Source organism: Garra rufa, chromosome 5 (assembly GCF_049309525.1).
Source record: "Garra rufa chromosome 5, GarRuf1.0, whole genome shotgun sequence".
NCBI lineage: Eukaryota > Metazoa > Chordata > Actinopteri > Cypriniformes > Cyprinidae > Garra > Garra rufa.
In genome coordinates, this window is record NC_133365.1 from 49,797,333 (window position 1) to 49,815,916 (window position 18,584).

The 18,584-nt window shown below is 37.2% G+C and overlaps 1 protein-coding gene across 1 annotated transcript in view; it reads left to right on the forward strand.

Moving 5' to 3' along the window:
• ddr2l (discoidin domain receptor family, member 2, like) overlaps nucleotides 1–18,584 on the forward strand; it is a 65,390-nt gene that overhangs the window by 8,453 nt on the left and 38,353 nt on the right. The window contains exons 2-4 of the mRNA XM_073840117.1: nucleotides 12,378–12,485; nucleotides 12,582–12,684; nucleotides 14,051–14,279. Of these exons, the coding sequence (XP_073696218.1) occupies nucleotides 12,425–12,485; nucleotides 12,582–12,684; nucleotides 14,051–14,279 (393 nt within the window). The 5' untranslated portion in view covers nucleotides 12,378–12,424. The remainder of the gene's footprint in view (nucleotides 1–12,377; nucleotides 12,486–12,581; nucleotides 12,685–14,050; nucleotides 14,280–18,584) is intronic.

An 18,584-nucleotide genomic window follows, 5' to 3' on the forward strand; every position in this document is an offset into this window, starting at 1 on the left:
TAACAACAACACTAACATTTATCTCAGTCTTTCCAGAGCTGATACACACTGCTATTAGAGCAGCTCTGCTGCAGGCTTTTGACTAAAGTTTTGTTAGAGCTTTGGTCTGCAGAACACTGATTTGTCCTGATATGTTCAGTTTCTTGCAAGTTAGTTTGATTAAAAAAATGTCTTCTAGGAACATAAACCGGAACATGTAGTAGAATGTTCATCCATCACAGAACAACCCAGCAACCGCCAATGATAGGAGGGTTAAGTCAGGATTGCAACGTATAAATGAATTCTGAGAAAAAAGTGAGAATTGCAAGATAAAAAAAGGGAAAATAAGAAAAATATAACAACGAATAACAATAAAATCATTATTAGTAGTAGTATTACAAGTGTTATTATAGCTATAATTATTATAGTAATAACAATGACAACAGTAGTTATTGTTCTTGTAATATACTAATTATTAGTTATTGTTATCATTACAAAATGATTATTACTGCTAAATAAAAATATTAAATATTAAACTTGCACTATTTTACTGTAAAATGAAAATCAAGTATTTACGAAAGTATAATAATAAAAGCTGTGTTGTTATTATTATGAATGCTACTATTGATAAATAAAAAATATTAATCTATTGCACTTTATTGCAGTTTTACTGTGAATGAAAATCAAGTGTTTAAGAAAAATTTAATAATTAATAATACTACTAATAATAAGAATAATAAAATATGCATTATTATTAAGCTGCTATACAAAAATAATTAACTATTGCACCTTTTTACAAAATACAAAAATTAAGTATTTACAAAAATATAATAATAAAAATAGCTGCTGTATTATTGTTATTATAATTATCATTACCATTATTATGAATGCTACTACTGCTAAAATATTAAACTATTTTACTGTAAGATAAAAATCAAGTATTAAAGAAAAATATAATAATAGCTGTATTATTATTATTCACATCACTACTGTTATTATGAATATTATTACTACTTCTACTACTGCTAAATAAAAATATTTAACTATTGCAGAATATATTAAGGAAAAATAATAATATTATCAATAATAATGATGATGATGATGATGATGATGATAATAGCTGTTGTATTATTATTATTATTATTATCATTACTATTATCATTACTATTATGAATACTGCTACTGCTAAATAAAAATATTAAATAATTACTATTTTACTGTGAAATCAAAATCAAGTATTTAAGAAAATATAATAATAATAATAATAATAATAATAATAATAATAATAATAATAATATCTTTGTTGTTGTTGTTGTTGTTATTGTTATTATTAATACTACTACTGCTAAATATTAAAATAAAATATGTAAGGAATAATTGACGACGGGCCGTAGAATTCTTAGAAAATAATGCACACCCGAGGTGGTGATGCGGTCACGACGCGAAGCGGAGTGGCCGTTCCACCTCGGGTGTGAAAGGAAAGGAAGGAAAGGAAAGGGGGTGAGTGAGGCCAAGTATGGTGACCCATACAAGGAATTTGTGCTCTGCATTTAACCCATCCAAGTGCACACACACAGTAGTGAACACACACACACACCGTGAACACACACCCGGAGCAGTGGGCAGCCATTTTTTCGTAGAATTCTACGGCCCGAAGTCAATTATTCCGCTTATACTACAGTTACCACACCTCAAGACATCGATCAAATTATATATTTCAAGACATTCGTCCCGTTTTTATCCTTAAAACGCTATTGTGAGTAGGATTAATTTCTTACGCAGCTCATTCAACAGCTTCGTTGCTAGTTCCAAAACGTCATTTTAGAACTAGTAACGACGCTTGGGCTGTTAATAGCAAAATAATGCCGTTAATAATGAAGTTTAGACAGACCGACAGACAAGCAGACAGACGAAAAGAGTGAGGGAGAGAAACTAAGTGTATGACTTTAAGTTACCTCTCTCATGTCTGTGTCTCTCAAGGGTGACTGGAAGCATCGTCTCTACTAACAGTTAAACTGTAAGTTCATTTTCTTCAAGACCACGCCGTTGTTTCCTCGCGGATGGGAGCTGTCATGTCGTTTTTAAGTTGGTAATCGTCAGAGCAGCGCTAATAACATTAGCGCGAATGCTAACGCGAGTGCAAACTAACATTATGTGTGTGCGTCTGTGAGGTGAGTGAGAGAGGGCGAGAGAAAAAGAGTTTGTGCTTTCCGTACATAATAAAGCCCGGCTCACACTACAGGAGTTTTAAAATCCTAACCGATTATGAAATCTGGTTACAGCGCACACATAAGGAGAATCTTCGCAGATTATTTTACCTGAAATCTTAAACATGCACGCACTATAAGATTTGAAAATCGTGGCGCATCACACACTACAAGATATTATTAGGATTATCATGCCTCCTGATCTCACACAGCCAATCTCCATTTCAGCAACTAATGTTTACATAGGTTAACTTGTGCAAGCAGCTTTCTGCACTCACCTGGTATGTTCAAAACTAGGGCTGTGATGGTCTCAATGGCCCCAGAAAAAGTAATTACCATAAATGTGTCGGGGCAAAAATTAAGGAGATATTTGAATTAATAATAATAATATTTAATAAATAAATTAGTATTTTCTGAGTCAGTGTCGCAAAGATGAAGTTGACGATCTTGACTCGCCATCTGCTCACTTTTAAAGCCTAAATGCATCTTTATGAATTAGGCCTATAGCTAATGAAAGAGTTTTGTTTTCGATTTTAATTACTTCGTTTTATAGTAGTGAAGTAATAATTTAAAGCGTATATTAATCGTGTCTGTGAGGCAATTACCTGGGTTTTGGTTAATTATTGTGAAGCGCTCCTTTTTAACACCATGACATCATCCTGTTTGTTTTCTTCAAAAGCACGTTTTGTTAATGCTGTGTACACACAAACTAAGGTAGACCCTTTACAATTCTGGATGATATATTACGACCGCTTTATGAGCAAAAATGAAGTTTCACATTGCACCGGCGAATGCATGTCCTGTAGACGCGCTCCAGCTTTCAATCTCCGCAAACGATTGGATATGTGCCTATTAGCACACATTTATCTAGGTTAAACGATTAAACAAATATTATGATATGCTTTAAGTTTATATATATATAGATATAGATATAGATATAGATATAGATTTTAATTTAAATCGTGATGACTTGAGAAGGCTAAATTGATCTGTTTGCCGCTGGTCGCAGTCATTACTTAAAAAAAAAAAAAAAAAAAGAAAGAAAAAAAAACTTGAATTGAACAAACAAAAAGTGTTCCAAATATATCTCTAAATTCACTTTATAAACTAAAGAAACGAAAATAAATGTAATCACTTTGCTATTAAAGACAGCAGCTGTGTAATGGGGAAGAGAAAGAAGAAAAAAGACAGGTTCCAGTCGGACTCGGGCCAGTAGTTCTGATGAGCTGTCCTACATTTTTGCAACGAATGTTTGTTTAATAGCCTATTTAACATTGTATTTAGGCTACTTTCTTATTTAAATATATTATTTCTTTAATTTATTTGAGCGTTTTTTAGGCTGCCTGTTCACTCACTGACTTAAGTGCTAAAATAAACAGGCACGTTTGTTAATAATGTTTGAGCCTAATTTATTTTGTGTTTCAAAATTATATACATATGTATTTATATATAGGCCTATGTACACAAACATCATAATGTGTATATATATTTATAAAACACTTCGCTACCGCTGTGGTAAAAATCTGCCTATTCAAAACTAAGACAATTTTACCTCAGCATAGCTCCTCTTTCTCCTTACAGTTGTGGTACGTTTTCGACACATTATGCTGACAAGACAGTTACTACAAAAACTCAAGAAGCAGTTTCCTTCATCTCCACTATCAAACGACCCGTGTTTTGTGGTCACGCATTGGCTGTTCTGAAAGTACTGATAAGCACATAGCGTCATCATCGCGATTTAAAATCTTAAATATCAAACATGTTTGATTTGATCGGGGCAGCCCCGATCTGTGTGCTAGCAGATCGGGAGGTGCAAGATTCGATCTTTGAACGACTCACATTACAAGATAATCTGCGCCGAACATCGGGGCCGATCGAGGTGCTTGACAAGATTTTTGCTCCGATTCTCTGAAGGGGAAAATCGGGGCAAAATCGGGCTAAAACTCCTGTAGTGTGAGCCGGGCTTAAAACGTAATATAATGTGGAAAAAAACATGGAAATAATCTGTCGTTTTTATCCTGATGTTTACTGTATTTATTAGCTTGGCCAGTGTTATTGTGGGTTTTAGTTATTTTGCTGTTTTGGGCTGTAAGGACCTTTGAAATAACTGAAATCGTATGGCGAAGTGATATAGACATGCACTGCGGTCTAAAGCTGCCTGGAACTACGTTCGCCGTGCGTATCCCTGAATATAATGCACACCTCTAGAACGTTCATCAGCCAATCAGATTCAAGCATTCAACGGCCCTGTAGTATAAAATAATAATAATAACTGTATTATTATTATTTTTATGATGATTATTATTGAATATGGTATGAATACCACTATTGCTAAATAAAAATATTCAACTATTGCACTATTTTATGTAAAATGAAAATCAAGTATTTAAGAAAAATGTAATAATAATAAAACAGCTATCATCATCATCATCATCATCATCATCAATAATAATAATTATTATTATTATAATTATTATTATTATTATTATTATTTTATAATATTTTTATAATATATATATATATATATATATATATATATACAACTTTAGAATTACAGTGCTATTTATAAACTAATATTTAATTCTTAATTTCCTAAAAAGGTTCGGGAAGATGCTTCCCAAATGCACATTATAGGCCACTTATTTTAATAATAGCACTGAATGTATGACGATTTTTGAGGTTTATCTCAAAGAATCGTGCAGCTCTAGTTCCAGCCTGATGTGTCCATGCTATTCTTCTCTGTAGATATGTCTCAAGACGCTCCTCCAACACACATCCAAATGCTTCGAAAAGTAATGGGAAAACCCCTTTCCTCAACAAGCCGCATTATTTGAGGACTCATTCATCTTTAAGACAAGTTATGTTAATTTAATAGGACTAATAATAGGGTTAGAGGTTTGTCTCAATCTGTAAGCCTAAACATGAGCAATAATAGTGATACTTGCTTTTTACCATTAATGATAAGGAGCAGGAGATGTGGAAAATGAGTTTTAAAGACTTGGATGGAAACCTCAGTATAATATGGCTATTTTATAGCTTGTTTGTGTCTTGTGTGTGAGAGAGAGTCTGGTGGTTTTAGAAAAAACTAAAACATTGTATTAGATAATCATGTCACGGAGTTCATGTCACAGAGTTTATGTTCATCAAACCAACTTTTATTTATAAAATCCACATAATAAGGCACGCATGAGTAATAGCTGGCAATAAAACATTATTGTTCAAGTAAAGTTTTATGTGCAGTCTCACATTCAAATAATGGCATGCTACTTTTTACATTTAGAGTCTCAATGATGCTGTGTGTTTCAGAAAGAGCCTCTTTTATTCATCGCTAATGAGAATCCCACCCTGAATGAGGGAAAATTCTCAGTGATTCCCAGCCACATCTGCTCTGGCATAGTTTGCATAGTTAGCATAGCAGTGATGCTAATATGACCTGTGGGTTCCCACAGGACTCAGAAAACCCAGAGGATTCTGCAGCTGCGCCGTGCATGAAAGCATCGGGGTGCCGGTTTGTCTTTTATTTACAGTCGGTTCCCTGACAGAGTTTAAAGGCGTTTCCTTCAGCAGCAGTCATTGAGTGCAAATTATAAAACACAAGTATGCTTAAAATGCACAGAAAAAATATAACAGCTAAATGTCAAATATATTAGTATTTTCAGCAGCTTAAAAAAATGGTTTTAAGTCGGTTATTTTGATCTTTTTCTGTAGTGTGTCAGTAGGAAATATATGTTTACGTTTCCAAACATTAATTTTGCCATTAATTGTAATAATCCAGTGAGATTTTTTTCCAGTCTGTCTGGAATGACATGAAGAAACAGAACAAACTGAAAAAGACTAAATCCAAAAGAACAGTGGCAACGTCTCCAAGGTGCTTCTAGAAACCTACCTGCAAAACTACAGTAATGTTTAGGCACTTGTGTAAAAATGCTGTAAAATGAGGATCCTGTCAAAAATAAGGTCATAAATAGATTTTCTTTATTAATTAATTTCTATTACCTAAATTAAATCCACATTTGGTGTGACCATGGTTTGCGCTTAAAGCAGCTTTTGCCCTAGGTGCAAAAAGTTTTTCAGGTAGCTTTGCAGGTTCTTGAAGCATCTTGGAGACGTTGCCACAGTTCTTCTGGATTTAGTCTGTCTCAGTTTGTTTTGTTTCTATATTTCATTCCAGACAGACTGGATGATGATGAGATCAGATCTCAAACAAACAAAAAATCTCACTGGACTATTACAATTAATGGCAAACTACACTACACACTACAGCAAAACCGAAATAACTGATTTAAAACACGTGGGAAGATTTTTAAATGTTTTTACAATGTCTGTTATGCTCAGGCTGCATTTATTTGATTAAAAATACCATAAAACAGTATTGTAAAATGTTAAAATAATAATGTTCTATTTGAATATAATTTATTCCTGTGATTCAAAGCTGAATTTTCACATTTTCATCATTACTCCAGTCTTCAGAGTCACACGATCCTTCAAAAATTCAAATATGCTGATTTGCTGCTCAAGAAAAATGTATCATTATCAGTGTTGAAAGCACTTGTGTTGATTCTTTGATGTGTTTATTTTTTATTTTTTGGAAATAGAAATCTTTTGTTACATTTCAAGTGTCTATGTGTCTTTAATTAAATGCATGCATGCTAAATAAAAGTATACATTTAAAAAAAAAAAACAGACTAACAAACTTTTGAATACGTTTCAGATCGTTTCAGACGTTTCAGATCCAATGCTCTCCACTGACTTTGTATTGCGGGAAGCTGCCTCCATGTCATTTTTGACTTATAACAAATATCAGAACAATGTCTAAAAGCTGTTATGTGAAAACGTGTACAGTAAACAAGCTAAAAAACACAGAACTACATTTTTATAAGCTGTCGACCTAAAAAACAACAACAAGCGTCTATGTTTGTCACGTTAAAAAATAAATACGACCTCACATTAAGTCAATCACGTTTGCACACTGCCTCCGAAATTTTCGTCCGTCAGTAAACATTTTGCATCGTTATTCTGTTTTTTTTGCATTTTTCACATGGTGTTTTGACCGCTCAGAGCCACCGTACAAGCGAACGCCAAAATCCAGAATTGCGTCTGACAAGTTCATCCACTTCGTCTCGCGGCACAAAGCACTATAAAGGTCCTTGTACACTGAGTTCACAGAAATTAGTGGTATTGTGGCTCCAATAACTCAAAGTTGGCATCTGGCATCCTGAAGTAAACTTTGAATCACCCTGGATAATCCTGCAGCTCATAAATAAGGAGGTGCGCATAAAAAGGATTCTCTCATTCCTCTCTATATCTTTTTCTCTTTTTAAGAAGAGAGTGGACTACATAATCATTCTTTTTTGTATTGTTTTGTGCAACGGATGAATTAATACATAGGACAATGCATCGGACTCAGTGTGCAAGGTTAGTTCTTCTGATATGCGACTTTCTGAGAGAACACATAAAGCGGCTGTCGCACTGTCACAGCCGGTGCAGGATTGACGAGGCGAAAGTCAAAGTCAAATAACGAATACTTTTAATCTTGATTTCCAAGGAAGAGACAGGGGATTTCCACACACATTGAACACATGAAAAATGACCGACAAAGGACTGAACTCAAAGACTGACTATTAAAGGCAAACTAATCAAGCTACACAGGTGAAAACGATAATGACTTAACAAGGACTAATCACAGGACTAAACCAAATCATACAAACTGACAGGGGGAGACAGAAGGAGAAACCAAATCTCAACAGTGCAAACACAAGGCAAAAGACAGGAAACATAAGGAGACATGTGACATTATCTCCCCCTCCCGGTAGGCGCGTCTCGCGCCGTGATAGAAACACCAGGGAGGGGGGGCGGGCGCTCTGGAGGCCTTTACGGGGCAGGACCTTGCTGGGTTGGGAAGGCCTCCAGGGCGGAACAGGAAGCCATGGCGGGTCAGGCGGCCACGGCCGGACAGGCAGTTCCAGTGGCCATGGCGGGTCAGGCGGCCACGGCCGGACAGGCAGTTCCGGTGGCCATGGCGGGTCAGGCGGCCACGGCCGGACAGGTAGTTCGGGTGGCCATGGTGGGTCAGGAGGCCATGGCCGGACAGGCAGTTCAGGTGGCCATGGTGGGGCAGCCCCCGTGGCCTTGGCCTCAGTCCTCGGCCCGGCCACGTTGGCTAGGGGTATATGGCGCCCCCCCAAAATTTTCTTTGGGGAATTCAGGGGTTTGGCAGGACTGTTTGACAGAGTGGGCTCTGTAAGGCTGGACAGGACCAGCGGAGGCTCTGGAAGGCTGGGCTGGGCCAGCGGAGGCTCTGGAAGGCTGGGCTGGGCCAGCGGAGGCTCTGGACGGCTGGACGGGACCAGCGAAGGCTCTGGACGGCTGGACGGGACCAGCGAAGGCTCTGGACGGCTGGACGGGACCAGCGAAGGCTCTGGACGGCTGGGCGGGACCAGCGAAGGCTCTGGAAGGCTGGATTGCACCAGTGGAGAGTCTGGAGGACTGGACGTAACCAGCGAAGGCTCTGGAAGGCTGGATTGCACCAGCGGAGGCTCTGGACGGCGCTCTTGAGGAGCGGGCTCTGGACGGCGCTCTTGAGGAGCGGGCTCTGGACGGCGCTCTTGAGGAGCGGGCTCTGGACGGCTGGACGTCTCCAGCGGAGACACTGAAGGAGCTAGCTCTGGGCGAGCGGTCACTGGAGGGCGCTCTGGCGGCGCAGTCACTGGAGGGCGCTCTGGCGGCGCAGTCACTGGAGGGCGCTCTGGCGGCGCAGTCACTGGAGGGCGCTCTGGCGGCGCAGTCACTGGAGGGCGCTCTGGCGGCGCAGTCACTGGAGGGCTGGGCGGAACCAGCGGAGATTCAGAAGAGAGGATAGGGGCCATGAACTCCATAGGGAGAGCCATATCCATAATATTAATTTCATCCCTTTTGGTCGGAGACTCAGGAACATCGGCCATTTTGGCCGGGAAAACAGGAACATCTGCCATCTTGACAGGGAACTCAGGAACATCGGCTATTTTGGCCGGGAAAACAGGAACATCTGCCATCTTGACAGGGAACTCAGGAACATCGGCTATTTTGGCCGGGAAAACAGGAACATCGGCCATCTTGACAGGGAACTCAGGAATTGTGGCCACCTTGACAGGAATAACAGGAACATCGGCCATCCTGGCCGGGAAAACAGGAACATCGGCCATCTTGGCCGGAATATCAGGAACATCGGCCATCCTGGCCGGGAAATCAGGAACTGCGGCCATCCTGGCCGGGGAATCAAGAACTGCGGCCATCTTGGGAGCTGGCGTGGCAGCCATCTTGTGAACGGGTGTGGTGGCCATCTTGTGAGCTGGCATGGCCGCCCGTACTGACCTCAACGGTGGGTCTAGCAGGCTGGCCATCAGGCGTGCCGACTCCTGCGTGGCAGCCATTTTGTGAGCTGGTGTGGCAGCAGTCATCGGAGCAATGCTGAGGCAGGCCATGGAGCTTTGGAGGGTTGCCGGATGTTCAGGGTGAGGCAGGCGGTCTGAACTGTTGGACCGGTATGTGGAGGATTTTATTGAGCTCTATCATCGGGTGAGCTTGCCCGATCCCTCTATTGGCATTGTGTTTCTGTTGGGGTTGGATAAGGATGTTGTTCGTTGTAATCTCTCTGTCCATGATGTCCCGTTTTTCGAGTTGGTTAGCATAATTCTCTATTTAAACGGCTCCACCTTTAAGATGGAGCCAATAGAGTATTCCTGTTCAATCCAACATCCAACTCCCTCAGAAGCACAATGCCTCGCACCAGCTCACCCAACGCCAATAGCCTCTACATACCGGTCCAACAGTTCAGACCGCCTGCCTCAAGTTCCACAGGCGTTCCTCAGCACTGCAGTTTTGGTCGGTCATTCTGTCACAGCCGGTGCAGGATTGACGAGGTGAAAGTCAAAGTCAAATAACGAATACTTTTAATCTTGATTTCCAAGGAAGAGACAGGGGATTTCCACACACATTGAACACATGAAAAATGACCGACAAAGGACTGAACTCAAAGACTGACTATTAAAGGCAAACTAATCAAGCTACACAGGTGAAAACGATAATGACTTAACAAGGACTAATCACAGGACTAAACCAAATCATACAAACTGACAGGGGGAGACAGAAGGAGAAACCAAATCTCAACAGTGCAAACACAAGGCTAAAGACAGGAAACATAAGGAGACATGTGACACGCACGGCATGTGATTGCTAAACTAAGTTTACTTTCATGTCTTATTGTGTTTTAACTGTCAACTACACACACGTTTATGTTAAAACACACAAGTTATAAAAACAGTCGGTTATGTCTGTGAAGGTAAATAAACCACAATGTTTGTATTCAATCTGTGTGGAAGCAGTGTAATATGCAGTAAATAAATGAATAAATCCACTGCTTTCTTGTCTCCTCTGAGGCTGGCACTCTAAATAGTGTTCTGTGCACGTCTATGTCGGCAATGACAGAACAGTTAGCATGCTTTGATCGAACTTTCACAATGGTGTTAAAACTGGTACACCGGTGTCACTTGTGAAAACAACGTAAAGTGAAAGCACCGTGGGTGAAAATTAGGGATGCACCGAAATGAAAATTCTTGGCCGAAACCGAAAACCGAAAAAGAGGAAACCAAGGCCGAAAACCGAAACACCGAAAAAATTATGCCAATTATTAGTACCATTGCATTTATGGCTATGACTGTGTACTAATTTGACTAAAATCAAGGCATTGCAGTTGCATAAATTATTATTAAAGTTTCAAAGAATAAATCAGTTATATTAATTTAAACAATTATTATCAATCAAGTATTATATTACTTAAATAACATATCATATATTTTACTTAGGGATGCACGATAAATCGAATGCGATTATGAGGCGCGTTTAGTCAATGAAGCCGGTACTTTGATTAGTAGTAAATCTCCATCACGTGCGTTCTGCTGGAGCGGCAATTAATACACAGAGATGTAAATCACTGACAAGCTATGCCAAATCGCCCTAAAAATCGAATTTACTACTAATCAAAGTACCGACTTCATTATTGACTAAACGCGCCTCATAATCGCATTCGATTTATCGTGCATCCCTAATTTTACTGCCTTTTTAAATTTTTTACATTTTTATAACACATTATCTTGTGGATCCATCAGTTCATATTGACAATTCTACGTGTTTCTCTTCCAGCAGGAGGCGCGTTCAGAATGGTACACAAAGCAGAGCAGCAAATGACTTTGAAACATGCAGCGCTCATATTTATTCAGTGGATAGCCTTTTGAAGTTTCATCGCAATTCTTGTCTTTCAGTCGCCACATTTAAGACCACCTGAAATCATAATTAAGATTTTCTTAACCCCTAATAACACTGCAGTCATCAATGAAAATTAAGAGCTTTATTTAAGACTTTCAAAAACAAACCTTACACAAAACCTTATTTTTTTCCCACCATGTTCGGGGCACTTTCACTTTACTTTCACTTTAACATATTGCGCAGTTTTCACGTTGCTTGTGTGATATCCACTGGCTCACATCCATGGTTTAAAACATAAATATTTATAAAAATACAGTATATAGAAAAGACATATCTTTAAAATATTGCGACGTAACACCAACGTAAAGCCATTGTTTTTCACTCACTGAAAGCTACATCTGTCTTGTTCTCGGCTCTCATCTCTGCACGCACGACTGCAGACACACCCCCTCTTGAAATTTCGGGATTACAAGTTTTGCAAATCGCTACCCGTGGGTCTTTCTCACAGATATACTGAAATACGTCCACACCGCAGATGTGTTGCTTCAGACAAGCATGTGCAGGCTGCGGTTTCTGTTTGCGTCAACATACTGTTTCGGCCGAAAATTTTCGGTGGCCGAATATTCGGTGCATCCCTAGTGAAAATAAAGTTACTAGGTTGTTCTTTTTCACATTTTCTGGGTTGGTATATGCACTGGGGACCTGATTATATCACAGAATATAGTCTCATTTTTATGATATGTCACCTTTAACATTTTCTCTATTCACTTTTTTAAAAATCCTGTTTTCTAGATTGATAGGATTGTAATTAATGAGTCTAGTCTTGGTCTACAGTAGGTATTGTGTGGCTCTGATTTGAATGTTTTGATTCCGTTTCTGATTGTTATTTGTTTATTTTGGCTGGAAATGAGTTGATGCTAAAGTTCTTCTGTGTTTCTTTGTGTTCCTCAGAGATGTAGTCTGTAGTCTGGTCTGTCGGCAGACTCTGAGGTCTCACTATGCTGCTTTATCTGCTGCTGGCCATCTCACTAACAAACGTCAATGGCCAGATAGACCCAGGTAATGTTACATGCAGACTGATACTAACATATGCATTCATACAGACAGCGCCAAAAAAATTCACTTTCTCACCGCGTCCTTCTTCGACCTCCTCAGCTCACTGTCGTTATCCTCTTGGAATGGAGGACGGGAGGATCAAGAACGATGACATCACTGCCTCCAGCCAGTGGTACGAAACCACAGGCCCTCAGTTTGCAAGGTAACATATGATATGCTTTAATAGTTTCTGTTAATGTTTGAAATTAGATTTTCTGATCTGTTTCGACTTTAATGTTACTCTGTGCTCATTTTTTAAAATTTTGTACTTCAAGTTAAACTATCTAAACAAATTAAAATTAGACGTCGTCTTTGGCAGCTGAGCTGACTAAAGTATTTTTTCCCCCCACTGGAAATTAAGTTTAAAAAGCAAAATAAAAGAATAATATATTCCATTTAAAAGTAATAAAAATCAAAAATACAGTAAAATGGTAATATTGTGAAATAGTTCAGCAATTTCAAATAATTGTTTTCTATTTTGCTATGGGTCTTTTCTTTTTTGACTTTAATTTTAGTTAAAGTTTAGTTTTGTTTTAGTTATTTTAGTACTTCAATTATTTTGAATTACATGTCTGATATACTGATGTGAAATAAGTTTATGTTTTTTCAAATATTTTAGATAAATGTTTTGTATTTTGTTATGGTTTCTTTTTGTTAACATTTTGAATATTTTCTGCTTTAATTTTAAAGTTTTAGTAGTTTTTTTGGTCATTTTTTTTAAATAAAAAAAAATCACAGAAATTAATTTTAAAAAGCAAAATGTAAAAAAACAATTGTATGCCTTTTTTAAAAAGAATTACAATAAAAAAGTTTAGTAGTAGTTTTAAATATTTTAGTACTTGAAGTTAATCTAAACAAAAATTAGAATTAGAAGTTGTCTTTGGCAGCTAACTGATATAAAATAATTTTAGTTTTTATTATTATTGTTGTTTTTAATAAAAAAAAAATCACCGGAAATAAATTTAAAATAAGTGTTTTCTATTTTGATATGATAGTTTTTGTTTAGTTTAGTTTTTTGTTAACATTTTGAATATTTTCTGCTTTGATTTTGAAGTTTTAGTAGCTGTTTTTCTTTTGTCTCTTTTGTTTTTAATCACAGGAAATAAAAAGCTAAATTAAAATGACAGATATCAGATGCCTTTGTCAGTTTAGTTCAGTGTTAGTTTTTTATGTCTATATAGTTTTTATTTATTATGTTTAGTTTATTTAGTTTTAGTCATTTTGGTATTTCAAGTTTAACTAAATAAAAATGTCAAATGTTGCATTTGGCAACTAGCTACATAAAAAAAACACTTTTTTAAATGTTTAATTTCAGTGTTGTTGGTTTTTCTTGTAGTTTTTTTTATGGTTTTAGTTAACTATAATAACTAACATACAAATGACTTTAACATTAAAATGTACAAGTGAAGTAGATAAAACCATGGAGTGTTTACATAGTAGAATTTATCTAAAAAAATCAAGCTAAAATTTGATTCCTCAAAGATCTAGACCTCTTTCCAAGCATATTTTGCATCTGTCTGTTTCATCAGGTTAAACCATGAGGAGGGGGATGGCGCCTGGTGTCCTGCTGGTCAACTGCAGCCCTCAGATGTTCAATATCTTCAGCTTGACCTTCGTCAGCTCATCTTCCTCACCGTAGTTGCTACACAGGGTCGCTATGCACGCAACTCCGGCAACGAGTTTGCACGCAAATACCGCCTGGAGTACAGCCGTGATGGACACCGCTGGATCTCCTGGAGAAACCGATTTGGTAGTGAGGTACAAAAGACTAAAAAACCTCTTAAGTCTTAAGTAGCATGGGTATATTTAATACATTGTATGGGTCAAAATTATTGTTTTTACTTTTATGCCAAAAAGTAAAGATCATGTTCCATGAAGATATTTTGTAAATTTCCTACCGTAAATATATACAAATTAAATTTTTGATTAGTAATATGCATTGCTTAGAACTTCATTTGAACAACTTTAAAGGCAATTTTCTCAATATTTAGATTTTTTTGCACCCTCAGATTCCAGATAGTTGTATCTTGGCCAAATATTGCCCAGCCCAGTCCTAACAAACCATACATCAATGTAAAGCTTAATTTAAAAACAAATTACCCTTATGACTGGTGTTGTGGTATTTGGTCACATATTAGAGCTGCACGATTCTGAATAAAATGAGAATCATGATTTTTTTGCTCAGAATAAAGATCACGATTCTCTCTCGATTCTGGAGAACTTTTTTATTTTAAAAGATTTACCCCTGAACATTAGGTTATTAAAAAGCAGTAAAATAGCAGTGAAATAAGACAAAATAAACTTTGCTTTAAATTTAAAGAAATGTAATGAAAAATAATGTAAACAAAAAAAAAATCACCATTAAACATAAAAAAAATAAACATACAAAGGTATTATGTCAGAGTAAAGTGATTTAAAGATTCTTAGCTAGAAACACCCCAGACAGCAAGCCAACATTGAATAAACATAGTTTTTCCATCTGAATCATCATTATGGTTGATGTTGAAATTTAAATGCAAAATAAATGTTGAATCACCATTACCATATCGATGAAAACCCGATGTTATTAATGTTGATGGCAACAATATTGCAACAACATTGATCTATAGTTATCTTTGTGATTGATTAAACATTGATATTTGGTTTATCGGGCGATCGCTGAATGTGTTGAAAAGTCATTGATTTATAGTTGACGGGGAAACGACGCTGTTGTTGAAGAGTCATCGGCATATAGTTGACCGGGAAATATGATTGAAAATGCATCGATATATAGTTGACCGGGAAATTTTATTGAAAATCCATCGATTTTTGGTTGACTGGGAGATCAACACCAATGTACTGCACCGGACACAACTCATTTCTGGACCTTGGCACAAGCGTACAGGTAAGCTTGCTTAATGTTCGATATGAATGAATTGTACCAAATCAAATACTGTTAGGTTTATCGTTATGATCGTTAATGTAGTAACCGACGCAGTGCTGCAGTCGCTGAAATAGATTTTTGTTTTACCAATGTATCAAAATATTCCAAAAGTATTGTGGTTCTCTTCTAGCTTATAAAGTTAGCAAAACCTTATTGATGGATTCTGGGAGAACTTTAGGGTTGTTTCGTATGTGTTATGCCTTATTTACTGTATATGTAGCCTACGTGTTTTAGTGTAGTGTGATTACCATTTTAATTCTACCCCGTGTGTGACCCTTCGTGTTTGGGTGGCTGCGTCCACCCCTGTGTGTGTAGCGTGTCGTGTGTGTGTATTTGACTTTCCTATGTGTACTGTGTTCGTGCCATGTTCTGCTCCCAATCCTTGACGACAACTTGATTGAACAAATCATTGACTAAATAACAGTAACATAATTTTACTTGTATTCTAGACGCCTTGACTCAACGTCTTACAACGGCAAACACCTATGGCTTCACTCAAGCGGTACAGAAGTGGCTGCGCTACGCCCAAGACCGAGCGGGAGGAGCTGGAAGAAAGACGCTGCAGGAGTCAGCACTTTAAAAAAAAATGAAATAATACAATAAAAATTGTTTAATTTTTAAAGAATGCGTGGTGTGTCATTTGTGCTAGTCTAGGTTATTGCCTAAAGGTATAGTTTCTATTTTCTATATTTTGCTAGCCCATCCTGGCTGTCGATAAAGCAGGATTACAGCCTATTAATAATGTTTTTAATATTATATTAAAATTACAGACCTTCAGATTCAACCTGTGGTATACTAAAACACCATTGAAGTTTTGTTGATATGCTGGGATTTCAACATTGTTTCAATATCCATTGTAATCGAAATACCATTGAAATTCTGTTGATCTCTAGGTATGATTTAAACATTGTTTCAATGATAATAGAGGGTGCAACATGATGAAGAATCAACATCAGAGTTCGACGTTGATTCAATGATTTTATCGTTGACAGCGGGATGTTGATTTAACATCGTTTCAATTACTATCAACATTTTATGGCTGTCACCGTCCACTCTGTGGGATGCCAAAGTTTGCTTCACCATTTTACAAATAAATCCTAATCTAATCATGACAAACTATACAGTAGGGCTGGGCGATAAAACGGTAACGATATATATCGCGATAGACAAGAGATCGATATCAATAAAAAATGTGTTCGATAAAACGTTCGATATTTTGTATTCGTCGGCCTGCCCAGCCCCCCTTTAACGTTCAGTTTATAGCGCCAGATCACAATAGAAGTTAAGGTTATCTTTCCTACAGAACGGGTCCATGTTGTTGTATTAAACAAACTAAATAGCCTTATGTTATTAATCTTATTTACACGACGGCATTTGATTTCTGTCTCTACATGATCGCGCGTTTACAATGTCTCTCACAGACGGGATCGCGGACTCCATTCATAAAAACGGACTTTACTATAGGGCGGACTGCCGCGGAATTCGTCGATTTTTGGACCAATAAATCAAAAGTTGGTCTGTTAATTAATTCAGATCGCGATATGGACTAGTGTCTGTGAAAACTGAAATGCAAAAAGACCGTTTCAATAAGAATCCTGCATGTTCCGTTTGCCTCTATATGTATGAATGGAGTAGACGCGTTTTATTTTCACTACACGCATACTGCACACGTGACGCTCCCGCTAATTTTTGGCCTTTGCATCTCACATGAACAGACAAACTCCAATAAATACATCTCCAAAGCTGCTGTGAGTGTCACTTTTTGTCAATTTTACCGTTTCATTAGTGAAACTAGCATCATTCATACTGTATTACACACTGAAACTTCACGGCAACCTGTCAAAATAAAAGTACGGTTTAAAATGTAACAGAACAATATTAGTCTTGTATTACTTTGTACAGTATAATGTAGGTGTTTATATGTTCACATTTAAATTATTTTCATAAAACAATATATATGATAAAAAATAAAATAAAGAGTCACCACTTAATTGTTGAAAAAATACTATTATTATTAAACCTTTTTTTAACTGAATATAATTTTTCTTCTATGTATTAATTTTAACAGTAAAGCTCTGTTTATTTTTATTTTTAAAAATAAATCAGTGATTTTGCTTTCATTTGATTATCAGAAAAATTAAAACAAGAATTTCTGGAAAAAAAAAAAAAAGATTGTAAGGCCCTATTGTTCAAAATGTTGAAAGTTTTGGACTTATTTTTTCACTTAAATAAATATTTTTGTTATTACACAAAGTATAGGCTAAAGTACCGGGAAAGAAGTAATGTTGGCTACTGGCAACCAGCAATCTGTGCAGAAATAAATATTATCAGCCAAGTACTTTGCAACAACCTCTGACCTGTGGTCAAGCCGTACTTCTGGGCCATACATTAGCTTGACCATTCACTTCATCGACAATGAATGGGGTTTGAATTGAGGATTAAGAGATAATTAAGTGTATATTGTGACTTTAGACTTATGTTTACATTTAAATTATTTGAGTTTTCCATGGTTGTTGACATTTCTGTCTTAATAACTGAGGGGATTATGATCAGAGGCAGGTTAAGTTTAAAATAAAAATGCTTGAGTGTAATATATTTTTCTCCTGGTCCTTATTTTAAATTGGTCATAAAAATATCAATAATTATCGATATCGACTGATATGAAACACTGATATCGTGATATAGATTTTAGCCATATCGCCCAGCCCTACTATACAGTATATTGTTGGAAAGGTCTTGCGTTCACGCCGGACGCGACTTGCGCGAATAAATCGCGCTATTCGCACGTAGTTGGACGCTTGAACATTTAAGTTTACTCGCTTCATTCGCGCGTGACATTCACTTCACAACAGACGCGAATTCGCGTCATGGGAGGGGCTTCTGCCACTCGTCAGCGGGAAAGTAGTTGTAAAATAGGTGAATGAGCTCAATTTGCCAGCTTTAGCTTGCTTGTAGTCTCAATATGTATATACATTTAGGTCAAATTGAGTAAAGAGCGTTTTTTAAAACTTACCAGATTGTCCGACCCCTTCACTCACTTTCTTCCTAGCAAGATCCTTTTTATTCCTGTTTCTATAAAAGTACAAAGATGTATCGTACAGCTCCGAGTAACCACAGACAGCAACGGTGATTTTGTCCTC